Below are 21,319 nucleotides of genomic sequence, written 5' to 3' on the forward strand. Positions count from 1 at the left end.
ATAAACCCACCAAAAACATTAGCTTTCATATGGCAAGTCCTGCAGTATACCTTCACTGCCCTCCCCTAAGAGTGTGTCAATTTGGGGCTGGGCATGTGGCTCAAGAGGTAGCGCGCTCGCCTGGCATGCGTGCGGCCCGGGTTCGATTCTCAGCACCACATACAAAGATGTTGTGTCCGCCGAAAACTAAAAAAAAAATAAATATTAAAAAATTCTCTCTCTCTCTCTGTTAAAAAAAAAAAAAAGAATGTGTCAATTCTCCAACTCTCCATAACAATTTAGTTTGCAGAGATCTTTATAGCCTTTCTCTTCCACAAGATGCCAAACTAGTCTAGGAGAGCTTGTGATGTAGTTCCAGTTACTACTGATACTAGTCCACAGCTAAATGTCAACATTGTACTAAATGTTCTATGTATGTTTGTCTTTTATCCACCTCTCCAACAGAAGACTTTAAAGAGTGGGTCAAATTTAATGATGTCGTATGCTTACATTTTCTTTGAGACACTGCTTACATAATCTTCAGCATGAATAGCTCCGCTCTAGCTTAGATATATATTATTATTTACAAATAAGGAAACCAGTACCTGGACAAATTAAGTAGCTTGCATGTGGGCACACAGCTAGGAAGAAGAGGACCCTCAAATTTGAACTTGGGCAGCCTAACACTGGCTCTGTTAGTTTGTACAGGGAAGTTGTAGCCTTCTCCTTTTCAGCTTATGTAAATTCAAATATTTGCACTCAACATAAAGTAACGGGATGGGAAGAATAATTTTAAAAGTACAACATGAGGAGGACTGGGGTTGAAGTTCAGTGGTAGAGCACTTGCCTAGCCATGAGCAAGACCCTGGGTTCTATCCCAGTTTCACACACATACAAAAATAAATTTGTTATGGCTCTACTCTGTTTTAATTCCTGGGTGTTTTTGTGCTATAACTATCTTAACACACTGAACATGACTATTAAACAATCAAATTTTTCCTAAAGTCTGTTCTCTTAAGCACATGTCAGCTTTTTTTGTTTGTTTTTTTGTTTTTTATAGTGCTGGGGATTGAACCCAGAGCCTTGTGCATGCAAGGCAAGCACTCTACCAGCTGAGCTATATCCCCACCCCACATGTCAGCTTCTTTATGTGGTATTCAAGATTAGCAGTAATTTGATCCAGTGCTGGAGGAAGACCAGCTATATTGAACTTTTTAATAGATTGTATATCACTCTTTGATACCTTCTTAAGGCATTTGTAAGGGTAATCTAAAACTATACCTAATTTTTGTCTATGTATGTTTGACTCTGGAAACCTGGTAGGTTGGATTTCATAGTACTGTGTCTTCATCAGAAGCGTATTAGGAAGATGGCTGCAGCCACAGCAACATAGTTTTCAGTCTTTCTGAATCTGTACATAAAAACACACAGAACAGGATTGGGGTTGTGGCTCAGTGGTAGAGCATTTGTCCTACATGCATGGGACACTGGATTCGGTCCTCAGTACCACATAAATAAATAAAATAAAGGTATTGTGCCCATCTACAACTAAATGTTTTTTAAAAAAAACTTTAGTTAAAAAAAAAACACAGAACAACTTAATAGCAAATCCAGAACCCCAAAACAGCATTTATACTAATACTATTACAAGGTATCTCCATAAAACCCCCTAATATGAAAGTGTTCAAGATAATCCTGGAGTATCATGTTACACTTCAGCAAGGGTCATGTCAAAAGAACACAGAAGTAAACCTGAAGAGGCTTCCATTGGCCAAAGATGAGACAAGTTAAGCTTCAAAAATAATAATTGTAATTGATGTAAATATGCTGGATGAGTTTGTACTCCTGAGTTCATTATGATAGTTTAAAAAAAATAATTGGTCATCTTGAGAGGATAGAAAGTCCCAATTCATTGTATTGCAGAAAAACATTGGTATATTGGTAAAACTAGTAAAGGGACAGAACCAAGCATTTTATCCTGACTGTCCAATGCAGTTGTATCACTGAGTAATCAAACAGTGGACAAAAGGAAATAGTTCTTAATAGATTTTTTTTAAACTAAAAAGTAAGAAAGAAATGATAGACTATTTTATAACACATGATGCATTAAGCAGCATATCAAAAGCTGTGAAAACAATAAAAAGAACATTGTCTTCTGTAATCTTTTTTTTTTTTTTTTTTTTTTAAATTTTTTTTATTGTGGGTTGTTCAAAACATTACAAATTTCTTGACATATCATATTCCACACTTTGATTCAAGTGGGTTATGAACTCCCCCCCTCACCCCATACACAGATAGCAGAATCACATCAGTTTCACATCCATTGATTTACAAATTGCCATCCTAGTGTCTGTTGTGCTCCGCTGCCTTTCCCATCCTCCACCCTCCCCCCTCCCCACCTCTCCCCTCCCCTCCCCTCCTCTCTCTCTACCCCCTCCACTGTATAACCCTGAGGGTCTCCTTCCATTACCATGCAATTTCCCTTCTCTCTCCCTTTCCCTCCCACCTCTCATCCCTGTTAAATGTTAATCTTCTTCTCCTGCTCTTCGTCCCTACTCTGTTCTTAGTTACTCTCCTTATATCAAAGAAGACATTTGGCATTTGTTTTTTAGGGATTGGCTAGCTTCACTTAGCATAATCTGCTCTAATGCCATCCATTTCCCTGTAAATTCTATGATTTTGTCATTTTTTAATGCAGAGTAATACTCCATTGTGTATAAATGCCACATTTTTTTTATCCATTCGTCTATTGAAGGGCATCTAGGTTGGTTCCACAGTCTTGCTATTGTGAATTGTGCTGCTATGAACATCGATGTAGCAGTGTCCCTGTAGCATGCTCTTTTTAGGTCTTTAGGGAATAGACCAAGAAGGGGAATAGCTGGGTCAAATGGTGGCTCCATTCCCAGCTTTCCAAGAAATCTCCATACTGCTTTCCAAATTGGCTGCACCAATTTGCAGTCCCACCAGCAATGTACAAGTGTACCCTTTTCCCCACATCCTCGCCAGCACTTGTTGTTGTTTGACTTCATAATGGCTGCCAATCTTACTGGAGTGAGATGGTATCTTAGGGTGGTTTTGATTTGCATTTCTCTGACAGCTAGAGATGGTGAGCATTTTTTCATGTACTTGTTGATTGACTGTATGTCCTCCTCTGAGAAGTGTCTGTTCAGGTCCTTGGCCCATTTGTTGATTGGGTTGTTTGTTCTCTTATTGTCTAATTTTTTGAGTTCTTTGTATACTCTGGATATTAGGGCTCTATCTGAAGTGTGAGGAGTAAAGATTTGTTCCCAGGGTGTAGGCTCCCTATTTACCTCTCTTATTGTTTCTTTTGCTGAGAAAAAACTTTTTAGTTTGAGTAAGTCCCATTTGTTGATTCTAGTTATTAACTTTTGTGCTATGGGTGTCCTATTGAGGAATTTGGAGCCCGACCCCACAGTATGTAGATCGTAGCCAACTTTTTCTTCTATCAGACGGCGTGTCTCTGATTTGATATCAAGCTCCTTGATCCATTTTGAATTAACTTTTGTGCATGGCGAGAGAAAGGGATTCAGTTTCATTTTGTTGCATATGGATTTCCAGTTTTCCCAGCACCATTTGTTGAAGATGCTATCCTTCCTCCATTGCATGCTTTTAGCCCCTTTATCAAATATAAGATAGTTGTAGTTTTGTGGATTGGTTTCTGTGTCCTCTATTCTGTACCATTGGTCCACCCGCCTGTTTTGGTACCAGTACCATGCTGTTTTTGTTACTATTGCTCTGTAGTATAGTTTGAAGTCTGGTATCGCTATACCGCCTGATTCACACTTCCTGCTTAGCATTGTTTTTGCTATTCTGGGTCTTTTATTTTTCCATATGAATTTCATGATTGCTTTCTCTATTTCTACAAGAAATGCCGTTGGGATTTTGATTGGCATTGCATTAAACCTATAGAGAACTTTTGGTAATATCGCCATTTTGATGATGTTAGTTCTGCCTATCCATGAACAGGGTATATTTTTCCATCTTCTAAGATCTTCTTCTATTTCTCTCTTTAGGGTTCTGTAGTTTTCATTGTATAAGTCTTTCACCTCTTTTGTTAGGTTGATTCCCAAGTATTTTATTTTTTTTGAAGATATTGTGAATGGAGTGGTTGTCCTCATTTCCATTTCAGAGGATTTGTCGCTGATATACAGGAATGCCTTTGATTTATGCGTGTTGATTTTATATCCTGCCACTTTGCTGAATTCATTTATTAGCTCTAATAGTTTCTTTGTAGAGCCTTTTGGGTCTGCTAGGTATAGAATCATATCATCTGCAAATAGTGATAATTTAAGTTCTTCTTTTCCTATTTTGATGCCTTTAATTTCTTTCGTCTGTCTAATTGCTCTGGCCAGTGTTTCGAGAACTATGTTGAACAGAAGTGGAGAGAGAGGGCATCCCTGTCTTGTTCCAGATTTTAGAGGGAATGCCTTCAGTTTTTCTCCATTCAGAATGATGCTAGCCTGAGGCTTAGCATAGATTGCTTTTACAATATTGAGGTATGTTCCTGTTATCCCTAGTTTTTCTAGAGTTTTGAACATAAAGGGATGCTGTACTTTGTCGAATGCTTTTTCCGCATCTATCGAGATGATCATATGGTTCTTATTTTTAAGTCTATTGATGTGGTGAATAACATTTATTGATTTCCGTATATTGAACCAGCCTTGCATCCCAGGGATGAATCCTACTTGATCATGGTGTACAATTTTTTTGATATGTTTTTGTATCCGATTCGCCAGAATTTTATTGAGGATTTTTGCATCTAGGTTCATTAGAGATATTGGTCTGTAGTTTTCTTTCTTTGAAGTGTCTTTGTCTGGTTTAGGTATCAGGGTGATGTTGGCCTCGTAGAATGAATTTGGAAGTTCTCCCTCTTTTTCTATTTCCTGAAGTAGCTTGAAAAGTATTGGTATTAGTTCCTCTTTAAAGGTTTTGTAAAACTCTGCTGTATACCCATCCGGTCCTGGGCTTTTCTTAGTTGGTAGTCTTTTGATGGTTTCTTCTATTTCCTCAATTGATATTGGTCTGTTTAGGTTGTCTATATCCTCCTGACTCAATCTGGGCAGATCATATGACTTAAGAAATTTATCTATGCCTTCACTATCTTCTAATTTATTGGAGTATAAGGATTCAAAATAGTTTTTGATTATCTTCTGTATTTCTGAAGTGTCTGTTGTGATATTGCCTTTTTCATCCCGTATGCTAGTAATTTGAGTTCTCTCTCTTCTTCTCTTCGCTAGCATCGCTAAGGGTCTGTCGATTTTGTTTATTTTTTCAAAGAACCAACTTTTAGTTTTGTCAATTTTTTCAATTGTTTCTTTTGTTTCGATTTCATTAATTTCAGCTCTGATTTTAATTATTTCTTGCCTTCTACTTCTTTTGCTGTTGTTTTGCTCTTCTTTTTCAAGGATTTTGAGATGAAGTATGAGATCATTTATTTGTTGGTTTTTTCTTTTTTTAAGGAATGAACTCCAAGCAATGAATTTTCCTCTTAGAACTGCTTTCAATGTGTCCCATAGATTCCGATATGTTGTGTCTGTGTTTTCATTTATCTCTAAGAATTTTTTAATTTCCTCCTTGATGTCTTCTATAACCCATTGATCATTCAGTAACCTATTGTTCATTCTCCAAGTGATGTATGCTTTTTCCTTCCTTCTTTTATCGTTGATTTTCAGTTTCATTCCATTATGATCAGATAAGATGCATGGTATTATCTCTACTCCTTTATATTGTCTAAGAGTTGCCCTGTGACATAATATATGATCTATTTTTGAGAAGGATCCATGTGCTGCTGAGAAAAAAGTGTAACTGCTTGATGTTGGGTGGTATACTCTATATATGTCAATTAGGTCTAGGTTATTAATAGTGTTATTGAGTTCTATAGTTTCCTTATTCAACTTTTGTTTGGAAGATCTGTCCAGTGGCGAGAGAGGTGTGTTGAAGTCTCCCATGATTATGGTATGGTGGTCTATTAGACTCTTGAACTTGAGAAGAGTTTGTTTGACGAACATAGCTGCACCATTGTTTGGGGCATAAATATTTATGATTGTTATGTCTTGTTGGTGTATGGTTCCCTTAAGCAGTATGTAGTGTCCCTCTTTATCCCTTTTGATTAACTTTGGCTTGAAATCTATTTTATTTGATATGAGTATGGACACTCCTGCTTGTTTCCGAAGTCCATATGAGTGATATGATTTTTCCCAACCTTTCACCTTCAGCCTATGTATGTCTTTTCCTATCAAATGCGTCTCCTGTAGGCAGCATATTGTTGGGTCTTGTTTTGTGATCCATTCTACTAGCCTGTGTCTCTTAATTGGTGAGTTTAAGCCATTAACATTTAGGGTTATTATTGAGATATGGGTTGTTCTTCCAGCCATATTTGTTTATTTCTGTTACTAAACATGGTTTGTTTTCCTCTTTGATTATTTCCCCCCCCTTTACTGTCCTACCTCCCACTGTTGGTTTTCATTGTTATTTTCCATTTCCTCTTCCTGTAATGCTTTGGCGAGGATGTTTTGAAGAGATGGTTTTCTAGCTGCGAATTCTTTAAACTTTTGTTTATCGTGGAAGGTTTTAATTTCATCTTCCATCCTGAAGCTTAATTTCGCTGGATACACAATTCTTGGTTGGAACCCATTTTCTTTCAGTGTTTGAAATATGTTATTCCAGGATCTTCTAGCTTTCAGAGTCTGTGTTGAAAGATCAGCTGTTATCCTGATTGGCTTACCCCTAAATGTAATCTGCTTCCTTTCTCTTGTAGCTTTTAAAATTCTCTCCTTATTCTGTATGTTGGGCATCTTCATTATAATGTGTCTAGGTGTGGATCTCTTATGATTTTGCACATTCGGCGTCCTGTAGGCTTCTAGGATTTGGGATTCTGTCTCATTCTTCAAGTCTGGGAAGTTTTCTCGTATTATTTCATTGAATAGACTGCTCATTCCTTTGGTTTGGAGCTCTGTACCTTCCTGTATCCCAATGACTCTTAAGTTTGGTCTCTTAATGTTATCCCATATTTCTTGGATGTTCTGCTCATGGTTTCTTAACAGTCTTGCTGAGCTGTCTATGTTCTTTTCCAGTTGAAATACTTTGTCTTCATTGTCTGATGTTCTATCTTCTAAGTGTTCTACTCTGCTGGTAGTATTCTCCATTGAGTTTTTAAGTTGGTTTATTGCTTCCTGCATTTCTAGGATTTCTGATTGTTTGTTTTTTATAACCTCTATCTCCCTGTATAGTTGATCCTTTGCTTCCTGGATTTGTTTGCGTAATTCGTTGTCGAAGTGATCTTTCATTGTCTGATTTTGCTGTTTAATGTCTTCCTTGATACTCCAGATCATCTGAAGCATGTATATCCTGAATTCTTTATCTGACATTCCATCTGCTGCAGCTGTTACCTCTTCTAAAGTTGCGTTGACCTGCATTGCTTGTGGTCCTTTCTTTCCTTGTCTTTTCATACTGCTTGCGTATCTTTCCTGCAGGTGCGGGCGGCGGCTCTGCTGTCTCCTTATTTCAATTGGGGTGTCGTGGCTACCACGCCAGCAGGTCGCTGTGCCTGTTCTGGGAACTGGCGGCGGCTCTGTTCTGCCCCTACTCCAATTGGGGTGAGGAGTGTACCACGCCGGCAGGCCACCGGTTCTGATCCGCCAGTCGGTTGCAGGTTTGCCTACCCTGCAGACACGGGCGGCGGTTCTACTCTGCCCCTATTCCAAATGGGGTGTCGTGACTACCCCGCCTGCAGGACGCTGGGCCTGTTCCTGGCACGGGCGGCGACTCTGTTCTGTCACTACTCCAATTAGGGTGGTGTTTGTACCACGCCGGCAGGCTCCTGGGCCTGATCCGCCGGTCTGTTGTAGGTCTGCCTACCTTGGAGGCGCGGGCAGCGGATCTGCCCTGCCCCTCCTACCACGCCTGCGGACCCCTGGGTTTGATCTGCAGTTTGATCACTGGTCTGCTCACCCTGCGGGCACGAGTGGCGGTTCCGCTCCGCCCCCACACCAATTTGGGTCACGTGACCACCCCACCGGCAGGGCCTGATCCGGGCGTGGGAGAAGGATCTGCTCTGCCCCTACTCCAGTTGGGGTGACATGTGTACCACACTGGCAGGCCACTGGGCCTGACCCGCCCGGCTGTCACAGGTCTGTTTACCTTGCAAGCGCGAACGGCGGCTCTGCCCTGCCCCTCCTACCACGCCCATGTACCCCTGGGTCGCGGGTCTGCCCACCTTGCGGGTGCAAGTGGCGGCTCCGCTCCCACCCCCTCTCCAATTGGGGTCACGCGGTCACCACGCTGGCGAGCCGCTGGGCCTGCTCCGGGCGCTGGCGGCGGCCCGGCTTCTCCCCTCTGGCTCAACGACAAATTGAGGAGGCTCAGGTGACTGTGCCTCACCCCCCCTACCAGGAGACCAACTGCTTATGTCACCACTGGTATTGATGGAGTTCTCTCCTCCGCCGCTTTCTGCTGACATCAGATCTCTGCCATGTTGATATCGTATGCGAATGTCAGCCTTTCGTTCCCTTTGCCGGGCAACCAAAGCAACGGGTGAGTCCTGTCCGGCCCTCGGCAGGACCCCTACCGAGAAGCAGTTTCCGCGGGCTCCCAGCCCCGGCCCAGGGAAGTTCCGGGAGCCGGAACTCGGCCTCTCCGAACTCGGTGTAAGCTCGGCCTCTCCGAACACGTGTAAGCTCCAAGAAGCAGTCCCCGCGGGCTCAGTTCCGGGAGCCGGAGTTCGGCTGCTTAGTGCTTGTTGTATGCTCTGATAGGGGCAGGGTTCATGAAGCAGCCTCCGCGGGGCGGTTCCGGGAGCCGGAACTCGGGCGCCCCGCGCTCGGCGTTCGCTCCGATAGGCTCAGGTTCTTAGAAGCACCCAGGCGCAGAACCCTAGCAATCTGTTTGCAAGCCACAGGCGAATTGTAGCCTGGAATTACCTGATCTATGGCTGAATGAGTTGCGGTCAGTCGAAAACAGGGGACGTGGCGTCAGTTTACCAAGATGGTGGCTGCTGGCCTCCTCTGTGGACTGACCGGTGTGTAGAACCGAGAAGGACCGCTTCCTTCCCCCGTCTGGAACCCAGAATTCAGCCCTGAGTACGGTGCTTGCGCGGCTGGCAGAAACTGCAGCGCTGTAACCCTGCGTCTCTATCCCAGCGCACACTGCAGACTTTCGCCGCGGGGCGATTTGCTGAATAAGCAGTTACCCTCCGTGCGACAAACCTCTCGCGTTTGAGTCCCCGTAGCCGATCCTCGTGCGATGGAAATCCTTCCTCCAGGTTCCGGAGCACCCCACTATTGCTGGAAATTCCTAACAAGATATCCTTTAGCCGTCCTGACTTGTCTTACTCCCACACAGTGAAGCAGCACACGGGGGTAATGCACTCCCCTCGCCGCCATCTTCCTTAGCCCCTCTGTCTTCTGTAATCTTGACAAGGGGCTCAAGCTGATGTCTGGTTTAGTCTCTGGACCCAGCTGCCAAATTACAGCCAATACAGAGGGCAGCAGAATAGTGAAATGTACCAAGTGCATACAATCCGCAAAACCAGGCTGTTGGAATTTCTATGGGTCAGCAGCCCAAAGTTTCTTGTCATAGTTTGAATCTGGAATGTCCTACAAAGGCTGAAGTGTTAAAGGCTTAGTGCCCAGTTGGTGGCACTATTGGGAAGTGGTGGAAATCTGAGGGGGTGCATGCAGCCTCCTAAAAAGTTGGTTACTGAAGGTATCTCCTTGAAGGGAGTATCTTGTCCCCAGACTCTCTCCTCCTCCTGTCTGACTTGAAGTGAGCCACTTTGTTCCACCATACACTCCTGCCACCTTGATTTTCTACCTTATATAAGGCCTAAAGCAATGGAGCCAGCAGCCAACCTTGAACTAAAACCATAAGTTAAAAAATAAATCTCTCCCTTAAAATTAATTTTTCTAAGGTATTTGTTTTATCATAGAGATGAAAAACTGCCTAAAATATTTTCAACAGTTAATTGGGAGGAAATGAAAGAAATGAATCATAAATGTGTGGAATAAGAGACTTTTGGTGCTGGGGATTGAACCCAGATCCTTGTGCATGCTAAGTACCAGCTTTACCACTGAGCTATAAGGACCTGCAATTTTTTTAAAATTAATTTTTTTTTGTTTTTTTTTAGTACCAAGAATTGAATCCAGGGTTATTTAACCATTGAGCCATATCCCTAACCCTTCTTTCTTATTTATGTATTTATTTGTTTGTTTGTTTATTTATTTATTTATTTTAAGGCAGGGTCTCACTGAGTTGCTTAGGGCCTTGCTAAGGCTGCTTTTGAACTTGCAATCCTCCTGCCTCAGCCTCCCAAATTGCTGGGATTACAGGTGTGTACCATCATACCAGGCTCAATTTTAAGACAGGATGATGATTTTTCACAGGGGAAGTTGAGTTTTTAGGAGTGCTTATCCAGTATGTTAGCATTTTGTCACTGACAAAATACCTGAGAAAAACAAGGAGGAAAGATGTATTTTGCCTCTGTTTGAAAGGTTTCAGTCCATGGTCACTTGGCTGTTTTGCTTGAGGCTTTTCGAGACAGAACATCATGGCAGGGATCAAGTGGTGGAAAGAGCTGCTTACTTCATAGTGGCCAGGAAATAGACAGAGCCAGGAAGGGGCCTGGGAGAAGAAATGCCTTTCCAGGGCCTGCCCATAGTGACCAGCTTCATCCAGTTAGGCCCTACTTCCTAGTTTCCTCTACCTCCTGATAGTCCATTTAATTGTTAACCTGTCAATAGATTAGTCCATTGATGAGGTTAGAGCCCTTATGATCCAATCACTTCCCCAAAACCCCACTTTAAATATTGCTGTGTTGGGGACCAAGCCTTGAACATATGAGCCTTAAGGGGACATTCCAGATCTAAACTATAGCATGGGGAGACCAGAAAAGTTTTTCTTTATCCAAGTGGTTGTCATTAAGCCATATATTGATTCTTGTGATTTTCTGAATCTGAATATTATTGTATCATAAAAAAAGATTTTTAAAAAAAATTTTAGATGAAAATAAGTTGAGTCTTGATCAAGTGGGTGTGGTGGCTTACTCATAATCCCAGCGTCTTGGAAGACTGAAGCAAGTGAATCACAAGTTTGAGTACAGCCTGGGCAACTTAGTGAGACCGTGTCTCAAAATAAAATCAAAAGAATGGGGATAAGTGATAGAGTACCACATATTCAATCCTTGATAATACTCACACACAAACACAAACAAACACAGAAGCTAAACCTAAGTATTAAGATATTTTTGTGTATCTGACGTTCTTCCCACTTCACAGATAAGCAAGAGCTGACTGTCATTAAATTCTTGAAAACTTAGAAGGGCCTATTGAGTTATTAAACACTGCAAAATTATTATGTTGAATATTCTTTTACATGTGGCATTATATTAGCCTAAGACAACATAGGATAATTCAATGTAGACAGTTTCTTAGTATTTTTTAATCGTATTTTTTTTTAATTATAAAAGTAAAACTTGTGCCAGGCACAGTGGTACATACCTGTAATCCTAGAGGCTTGGATTACAGGAGGCTGAAGCAGGAGGATCGTGAGTCCAAAGCAAAGGCACTAATAACTCAGTGAGACCTTTTCTCAAAATAAAATATAAAATAGGGCTGGGGATATGGCTCAGTGGTTGAATGCCCCTGAATTCAATCCCCGGTACCAAAAAAAGAAAGTAAAACTTGTTTCTTATAGAATACTTACAAACAAAAAATATGAAAAGTAAATACAAATCTACTATTATTCTATTCCCAGAGATAACCATAAACAGTATTTTGGTATTTCCTTTTATATAGTAGTATATTTACATTGTGAAAATATACTTTTGTATCTACCTTATGTTCTCATCTCTGGTTCTATACTCACATTCAGACCTTAAATTAAGGATATTTAGGATCCTAATCGCTTTCACAGTAGAATCTGTAAATATTTCTGAATTTTTCTTCCTAGGTGGACTGCATCACGCAGCTGCTCGAATTTCTGGTGAAAATGTCTTTAAGCATTTGAAGTATGAAGGTGGAATTCACAGAGTCCAGCGAATCCCTGAGGTGGGCCTGTCATCAAGAATGCAGCGTATTCACACAGGAACAATGTCAGTCATTGTCCTTCCTCAGCCAGATGAGGTAACCTCACCAGGAGGTGTTGAAAACTCACTTCATGTAAATGGGTATTTTGCTGAGAAGTCTTAACTTTTAGGTAAATCTGGTTTTTTAATGGTTATTTTTAGTTTCTAATGGGAAATCTTTCCCCAGGTAAAGTTGCCTTTGCTCTTCCTTACCAACCTTAACAAGATATTTTGTTTAAAATAGAAGTGACTTCTTTTTTGTGGGGGTACCAAGGATTGAACTCGGGGGCAATCGACCACTGAGCCACACCCCCAGCCCTATTTTGTATTTTGTTTTAGAGACAGGGCCTCACTGAATTGCTTAGCACCTTGCTTTTACAGAGGCTGGCTTTGAATTCTCGATCCTCCTGCCTCAACCTCCCAAGCTGCTGGGATTACAGGCGTGTGCCACCACACCTGGTCAGAAGTGACTTATTTTAAAACTGAATCCACAAAGTTTTAAAAATATTGTTACATAAGTTTTATCTTAAGAAAAAAAATTAATTCCACAGATACTTCAGGATTAGTAATATAATATCTGCATGGGGTTTCTACCACAACAAAACTTTCATGACTTTTACCTGGAGTCAGGAATTGTTATATTTGCTTGACTCCCATAGATATGTTTTTATATCTTTTTTAGGTAAATTCAAAAGATATAGCAGACACCATAAGATTTATTTCTCAAATCTTCCATATTCATCTCCTAAGAATGAGGACATTGTCCTACATAAACACAATGTCATCCTCTATGAAAATTGTTCATGATTGTATAATATTTTCTTTATTTTTTACATTTACATCTTATTTATTTATTTATTTCCATTCCAGGATCAAACCCAGGGCCTCACACATACTAGGCAAGCACTCTACCACTGAGTTATACTCCTAGTTAAATTATGTAATATTATCTAAATATCTAGTCCATTTTATAATTTCTGCAGTCGACACAAAAGTATTTTATGGCTATTTTTTTAGCCAGGATTCAATTGAGTTTTACATATTTGAAGTCTGGAACAGTCTTTCGCCTTTTTCTCTAATGGTATTGGCTTTTGAACAGTCTACACTCTTTGTCTTATACAGTGTTCCTCATTCTGGATTCATTATTTTTTCTTCATGGTACTGTTTAACATGTTTCATTATCCTCTAGTAATACATTAAAAGTTGTATATAAATACTCTATTATATTACCTTCAGGATACAGGCTTTGAGCAAGAATACTTCATAGGTAAATTTAGAGTTATGTTGCATCTTACCAGAAGGCACATATGTCATATTGTCCCACTTTTAGTAAGGCTTAGTTTGAGCATTTAGTTAGGATGGTGACCACACAAAATATCTCTACTCTAAAAGTATATTTTCCCCTTTGCAATTACTAGGTAATCTCTTGGGTGCATATTATCCTGTTCTCAACAATTTTAAATCCATAGTTTGTTTTCTTTCTTTCTTTTCCATTTTTTTTTTTTTTTTGTGTGTGTGTGGTACCAAACATTTTACCCAGGGGTACTTAAACACTGGGCCGTATCCTCAGCCCTTTTTATTTTTTATTTTGAAACAGGGTCTTGCTAAGTTGCTGAGGCTGGCTTTGAACTTATATTCTCATACTATAGCCTCCTGAGCCACAGGAATTACTATAAACTCTTAATATTTTTTTAGTTGTAGATGGACACAATATCTTTATTTTATTTATTCATTTTTATGTGGTACTGAGGATCAAATCCAGTGCCTCACACATGCCAGGCAAGTACTCTACCACTGAGCCACAACCCCAGCCCCTCATTATAAACTCTTGATATAAAGTTTTATATACTAAACTCATTATAGATTCATAGATTTGTTTTAATTCATTCTGTTGTAGTTATTATTCTTTTTGATGTTTATATTATCCCACATTTGGTGGGTAATAGCCTTTTTAGGGTACTCATTTTGCCTTTTCTTGAAATGACCCCCACCAGTCTTGCTTTCTGGTACTATTACTTATCCCAGTCCCAATAGTGTCCTGTCTCAGGCCTGAAGTTAGCCTGGTCCTTTTTACTGGGGAATGTACCCCCAAAGCAGTATTTGGGTTCTTGGTGTCATCATTATTACTAGAGCATCCCAACTTCTAGAATTCCAATGGACAGAACTAAAAAATATATTTTAAAATAAGTTTCATATTACCAATTCAAATTTAACATTATAGAGGTTTTTTTCCCCCTTTCTTCTTGTATTTTATATCTCCACTTAAGAGTGAAAGTTCTTGTTTCTTATTTACTATGTTTACTTATTTGCTTTATTGTACAATGTATTAAAACTTTCAAAATTATAATACCAGTATTACTAATAGTAAACTACTGAGTAATGTGTAAGATTTTGTCCTCAGAATGTATAATCAGAACACTACCTTCAAAGACTATGTGAAATAATTTTTTTCTACATAGTTGTTATGGTAAATATTTTGGTTCCTTTGTTTATGTTTCTATTTAATTTTAGGATTTGATTTTTGTTTTCCCTTTTGTTTAATTTTATTTTTGGTATATGTAAACATTTACAAAGTTCAAAAATCAAACCTAGAATTTTCTTGCTACCATCTTTTTTCCTTCCACCCATTCCTACCTGCCCATTATGTCTTCATAGTCTTGAAAATTAAACTCATTTAATGTAACTTAACTTTTCTAAAAGAATATGGTCATATTCTCTTACTTGAATTACTTGAATTTTAAAATTCTTGGAATATTTTTAAGTCATGGTTTCTGTGTTCAGAATTCATCAAGAGTCATTAGGTTTTTATAACATTTGAAGAATATGACATATAATACCTACACAATAAGTTATGTAGTAATATAACTAATTATACTATAACCACAAGAAATGGGGAAATAATCTTTTTAGTGTTTATTGAATTTTTAGGTAGCTTGCACTAGTAATTTTAACAAAAGTCATATAACCTTTTTCTTCATATGTAGTACTCATTTTAGAGGAAAGCAAGTGTTGTGTTAGATTACAACCTTGACCCTTTATTAGTTTACTTTTCAAAGAGAAACATCACACTTGCTATTTGTCACTCATAGTAGTGAATGTAGAACACAATGTTGGCTCTCCCCTTAAAATAGCATGTATTATTCAGCTTTCTGTCACTGTGACAGGATACTGAGATTATCAACTTATAAGGAGGAAAGGTTTATTTTTACTCAGAGTTTAGAGCCCAATTGTCAATTGGTCCTGTTGCCTTTGGGCCAGTGGCAAGGCATAATATTATGGTGGGGAATGTGTGATAGAACAAAGCTACTTATCTCATGGCAGCCAGGAAGCAAAAAGAGAAGGGACCAGAGTTCAGTGTCCCCTTAAGGGCATGCCCACAGTGACCTAACTTCCTTCCATTAGGTCCTGTCTCCTAAAATTCCACCACTTCCAAGAAGGACACAGACTGGGGATCAAGACTTTAACACATGTGTTTTTGGGGGACATTCAAGATTCAAATTATAACACAGCCTATTTGGTAACTATTTTAAATACACAGATATACATAAGCACACACAAGTATTTCCAAAGATGTTTGTCATTGTATTTGGGGCCTGATAGATAATACAGTATAACCTCATCTTAATTACATCTGCAAAGACTTTTTTTCAAATCAGGTTCCATGCGTTAAAACGTGAACATATTTTTCTGGGGATCACCTTTCAACTCACTGATGTGTGCATGTGCACATGTGCACGTGTACTCACACACACATCGATTCTTATTATTTGCAGTAGTTTGCTCAGTAAAGTTCCAGCGAACATTTAGCAAATACTCAGCCACTTAACAGGAATAGTTCAATAATTTTCAAATTAGTTTTAGGAGCAACTGTTCAGTATTTGCTAATTCATACACGTGCATATGTATCCTATCGATTATAATCTTAAATCCTAAAAACAACCCATTGTGCTAGATTCTATTTTCTATCTCTTATAAAAGAGAAAAGGAGGCTCAGGACACTAAGTGACTTGTCTGAGGCTTGTCATGGCTGCTGCAGACACTAGAGCTGAGATTTAAACCCTATCGTAGCAAAGCACTGCTCTGATCACTTATAGCTCTAGTTACTCAGGAGGCTGAAGCAGGAGGATTGCTTGAGCCTAGGAGTTCAAGGCCAGCCTGAGCACTATAGTAAGACCCTGGTTTAAGTAAAACACAAAAGAAAACAAAACAAACCCTATTCAACTGGCCCCACAAGCAAAGCTTCTTGTATCACATTTCCCTTCCCCTACCATCTATCTCTGTCTTCTGGTCATCTCTGAAAACTGAAACAAGAAGGTAGATTGTCACCTTGTCTGACCACAGCTGAAAATATAAGAATATAGAGCAGCTTAAATTTTTAACTGCCCTGTGCATATCTGCAAAGGACTGTATAAGCATTGATTTGAGAGACACAAATAAATTTTAACAAGTAGGCATATTTACAAGTAGGGATCCATGAATGATGATTTTGAATTAATAAAATATGTGTATATATACCTTTTATATATATTTTGTATGTTCTATGTAATATAACTGTGTTAAAGAATGAAATTTTTGAAAGATTGTATGTAACCTGGTGATGTAATAACATCCTGTCATTGTTTTAAAAACAGCATCCTATCAAAATAAGGAGCTTGTGGTTTTTTCCTTGGTATAGTAATTTCTCCTTTTAGCTTAATGGCTGTAACAACACAAAACAGTCCAGTTTATTTGAAAAATATCAGAATAAATTTAATATGCAAGTCTTCATGGAGTGTAGAATGTACTTGTTATACCTTTTGTTCTAGGTAGATGTGAAAGTTGACCCCAAGGATTTGCGAATAGATACATTTCGAGCTAAAGGAGCAGGAGGGCAGCATGTTAATACAACAGACAGTGCTGTTAGGCTTGTCCACATCCCCACAGGTAAGCAAGTCCCTTTGCTTTTGTGCTTTCATGCTTTTTTCACATCTTAACTCTTCAGCATTTGGAAGGAAGTAGTCCTATGTTAGTACCTGACTCCTACAAAATCCTTAAAGGTAACACTGTTATTGTGGGCCCAAGGCCCTCATTATGTTTATATTTCTCTTTCATGTGGAAAAGTTGTCTCTCTCAAAGGCTGCAGATAGTGAGCAGAACTATCCAGGGAAGCTGCCTAGATATACTGGATAGGTGTGAGCAACCAGAGGGGCTTCAGCTCAAATACAAATGAAACACAGAAGCAGTATGGGGTACTGCACTCCATGGGTCTTTTGTCACCTTGTAGATTGACCACTGCTAGCTCCATGAGGCTCTGTTACATTAATGCTATTTTGATTATTGATAATTTTGGTATACTATGGGATAATTTTATAGTTCTTAATACGATTTTAGATACATTGTTTGACAATAGGGATTTAACATTTTAAGAAATGCATCATTAGACAATTTCATCATTGTGAAAACATAGAGGTCTACAAGCTAAAATGACTATGATGTCACTGGGTAGTATAATTTTATGGGACCACCAGAGTATATACAGTCTTTCATTGGCCAAAATGATGTTAGGCAGTGCATTGACAATATTTCTCTCATTTTTCAGATTAAAAAAATTAACTTTTTTGTTTCTTTCCTTTTCTTTTTTTTTTTTTTTTTTCGGTGGGGGGTTACTGGGGTTGAACTCAGGGGCACTTGGTCACTGAGCCGCATCTCCAGCCCTAATTTAAAAAAAATTAATTAATTAATTAATTAATTTTAATTAGGTGTATATGACTGCAGAATGCATTTTGATTCATTGTACACAGTTGTAGCACAATTTTTCAGAGGAATGTATTACATTCCTTTTTAGAACCCAGACAGCTCAAAAGCATAGTCACTATAAATATAAACTTTTCCTTTTAAAGGTTTTGAGTAGCTTCTTTCTTTTGTTTTCATTGTGTAGTTATTTTTAAAACATCATCTCTCTGTGTATTTGTGACCAAAACAGGAAAAACTGAGTCCTCTTTGAGTAGGACAGAGAATGGAGCAGTACTGCAGGGGAGAGGGGCAGTTTGCTATTGTTGAGCTGTCCAAATATATGGATGAGCTGGGAGGGAGAGGCCAAGCTCGGGAAATGAAAGTATATAAGTATATATAACCATCTGCTGCTTTGTGCTCCCTGAAATATCTCATCAGACATTAGAATCTAAGCAACTATTTCCAGATGTTACCAGTTTCTGAAATGTTTTTTATCTTTTGTGATCTTTTCCTGATTAACCTTTCCCCTTTCAAATGGTCCTCAGTTCTGCCTTAACTTGGCCTGTATAGGCTACAATTTACCTCTGATCTCTGTTGTTTTTCAGGGCTAGTAGTAGAATGCCAACAAGAACGATCACAGCTGAAAAATAAAGAAATAGCTTTGCGTGTGTTGAGAGCTCGGCTCTACCAGCAGATTATTGAGAAGGACAGGTGTCAACAACAAAGTACTAGAAAACTGCAGGTAAGGCTTATTTAGTATAATAATTTAGACACTGTACAAAAGTCAACACTCTGTTTAGAAAGTACAGTGTTTTCTCTTGCATAAATGGAAATGTCTTACAACATAGGGAAATGTGCTTTTTTTGTAGATAAGCAGTGACTTAAATTTCTGTGAATTGATGGATAGATGTGTGTGTGTGTGTGTGTGTGTGTGTGTTTTGGTACCAGGGATTGAGCCCAAGGGCAGTTAACCATGGAGCCATATCCCCAGCCCTTTTTATATTTTGTTTTGAGACAGGGTCTTGCTAAACTGCTTAGGACATTGCTAAGTTACTGAGGCTAGCTTTGAACTTGCAATCGTCCTTCCTCAGCCTTCTGAGCTGCTAGGATTATAGGCATATGCCACCACACCTGGCTTGGATTGATATGATTAAATTAGGCTTTCCAATTTACAAATGAGTAAATGAAAGATGCATAAACAATTGTTTATCTCCAGTGTGTATGTCATAACTGTCTTAAGAGGAAGTTGGTTTTAAAGACAAAATAATTCTTTAGAAATAGGTCAGATGCAGTGGTGCATCTCTGTAATCCCAGTGGATCAGGAGGCTGAGACAGGAAGATCGCAAGTTCAAAGCTAGCCTCGCAACTTAGTGAGGCCCTGAGCAACTTAGTGAGACACTGTTTTCAAAATAGAAAAATAAAAAACAGGTTAGGAATGTGGCTTAGTAGTTAAGCTCCCCTAGGTTCAGTTCCTGGTATCAAGGGGGGAAAAAGAAATTGAGATTTTCAGATATTTTCCTTAAAGAGCTATGCTTTTTATTATAACTCTATGTGGATCAAATATAAATGGCAGTGCCAAAAAAATAGGGAACATGGGCTGGGGTTGTGGCTTAGCAGTAGAACACTCACGGAGCACCTAGCAAGGTGCTGGGTTCAATCCTCAGCACCATGTAGAAAATAAACAAATAAATAAAATGAAGGTGTTGTGTCCAACTGCAGCTAAAAAAAATTTTTAAAAAATAGGGAACAGTGATTGCTACTGATAAGAGACTTGGGGACAAGGGATAGAGGGAGATTTACTTTTCATTATTATTTTCATTAGTATACTTTTTGAATTTTGTACACTATACATTTATAGTGTTTTTTTATTCAAATACATACACAGATAACTTACAAATTAAAATGAGTGAATGTCATTGTCTTAAGTAAACAAACTTAAATAATTTAAAATTCTAAAAGAAAAGAAAGGTTCTCTTTAAAAGAGGCTAGAAAAGAAAGTAGAACTCAGAAATTACTGTGCTTTTATGTTATTTGCAGATAAGTATGACACAGTAAATCAAATTTGAAAGATTTTATGGCCTTTTAGGATACTGAAGTATGTAAATATTAATTGTTCTTTTCATCTAGATATGTCCCTGTCTTTTTACGTTTTCTATTTTTTTAATCATTCTAACTTACAGGTAGTAAAAGTGCCAGGATAAATAATATATTAATACTCTATGTGTTGTAATTCCAGATTGTAGAGCAGCATTAGTACATCTGTAGATAGGACTATTAATTTTCATACTATTGCTTCTTGGCAAGTAAATGAGAACATAAATACTATGAATTCTGCCCCACTGGAAATTATAAAAGACATTGAGATTTACTTGCCGCTTAACATTTTAGCACTAGATATTCTACATAGTAGTTTTTAAGGTAAGTACTTAAGATTGGCTTTATGTAAATTACGTGTATATATCTCCTTCAGTAGTCTGATTTAAAGATCCAGAAAGGATCTCTCTGCTTTTAAAATTCCTTGTCTACTTGCCTGAACGGTTTATTAATAGGGATTTCTAAAGCTTAGAAGTGTTTTCTTCAGCGGCTTTTATACAGAAGGCATGATGCCTGGTGCCAGCCTAGCTCAACCTATCACCTGTGTGCTTTATAGATGCTGACCTGCCCCCAATCCTGGGATTCTAATCTGATTGTTCTGGACTTGGGTTGTGGCTCTGAATATGATACTTTGGGATAATAGTTTCCAAATCTGGCTGATTGTCAAAATGGATGGCCTGGGGAATATTTTCAGAATACACAATCCCATATACAGGCTTAGGAATCTGTAATTTAAAAAAATTCTCTTGACCATATTGTTTACCTTTGTGTTTAAAAAATGAATTATAGAATTTCTTTTTTATAATCTTAAAAAGTGAAAGCAATTGAGGGAGGATGCTGTGTATGTCGTGTATTGGGAGATGGGGCAGGGGAGATGCATAGACTAAGAATAATATAAATAATCTTAGGTTGAGGTGAACTCTGGTGTGCTTTGAAGAAGATTTCAAGTGCAAAGAGTTTCAAAAGAAGAAGAGAACATGTTAAAATTACCAAGACCAGAAAGGAATAGATAGTAGGAAAGTGTTAGAGAAGGGCATCTGTGAGATGTTTTAGCACAGTTAACAGGTACACACATAAAAATAACATAATATAAAAAGCGGCATCATAGATGGTCACATAATCTTCATAAATAATGTTGGGAAGGTTGGCCAAGTTAGGAAGCATCTTGAATGTTGGGTTGTGTCTGCTTAGAAGACAAGAAGGAACCCAAGAAGAAAACTTACTCAGAAGGCTGTGCCTTAGGAAGATGAAGCAAGTCAGCACAGTATAAGCAGAAAAATCAACAGATTAATAATGAGAGCTTTGCAAAATTTAAATTTTAAAAATGACAGTATAAATAGAAAAGGCAGATTAAAATTAAAGACTCTTGATACCAATTAGAAATGGGTAGTTAGAGAATGGGATGAATTGGATGAATTGAAGGTAAGCTCTCCCCCAGAGTCTGTATCAAAGCCT

General features: G+C 38.6%; 1 protein-coding gene across 4 annotated transcripts in view; it reads left to right on the plus strand.

Annotated features, from left to right (window-relative positions):
* Positions 1-21,319, plus strand: part of Mtrf1 (mitochondrial translation release factor 1) — a 55,698-nt gene that overhangs the window by 28,999 nt on the left and 5,380 nt on the right. For 3 of the 4 annotated variants that reach the window (XM_048800979.1, XM_015484333.2, XM_015484332.2), the window contains 3 exons: positions 11,944-12,116; positions 16,864-16,981; positions 18,376-18,512. In XM_048800979.1, the coding sequence (XP_048656936.1) occupies positions 11,944-12,116; positions 16,864-16,981; positions 18,376-18,512 (428 nt within the window). The remainder of the gene's footprint in view (positions 1-11,943; positions 12,117-16,863; positions 16,982-18,375; positions 18,513-21,319) is intronic. The other variant, XM_048800980.1, reaches the window with a different exon arrangement.

Source organism: Marmota marmota, unplaced genomic scaffold (assembly GCF_001458135.2).
Source record: "Marmota marmota marmota unplaced genomic scaffold, marMar, whole genome shotgun sequence".
Lineage (NCBI taxonomy): Eukaryota > Metazoa > Chordata > Mammalia > Rodentia > Sciuridae > Marmota > Marmota marmota.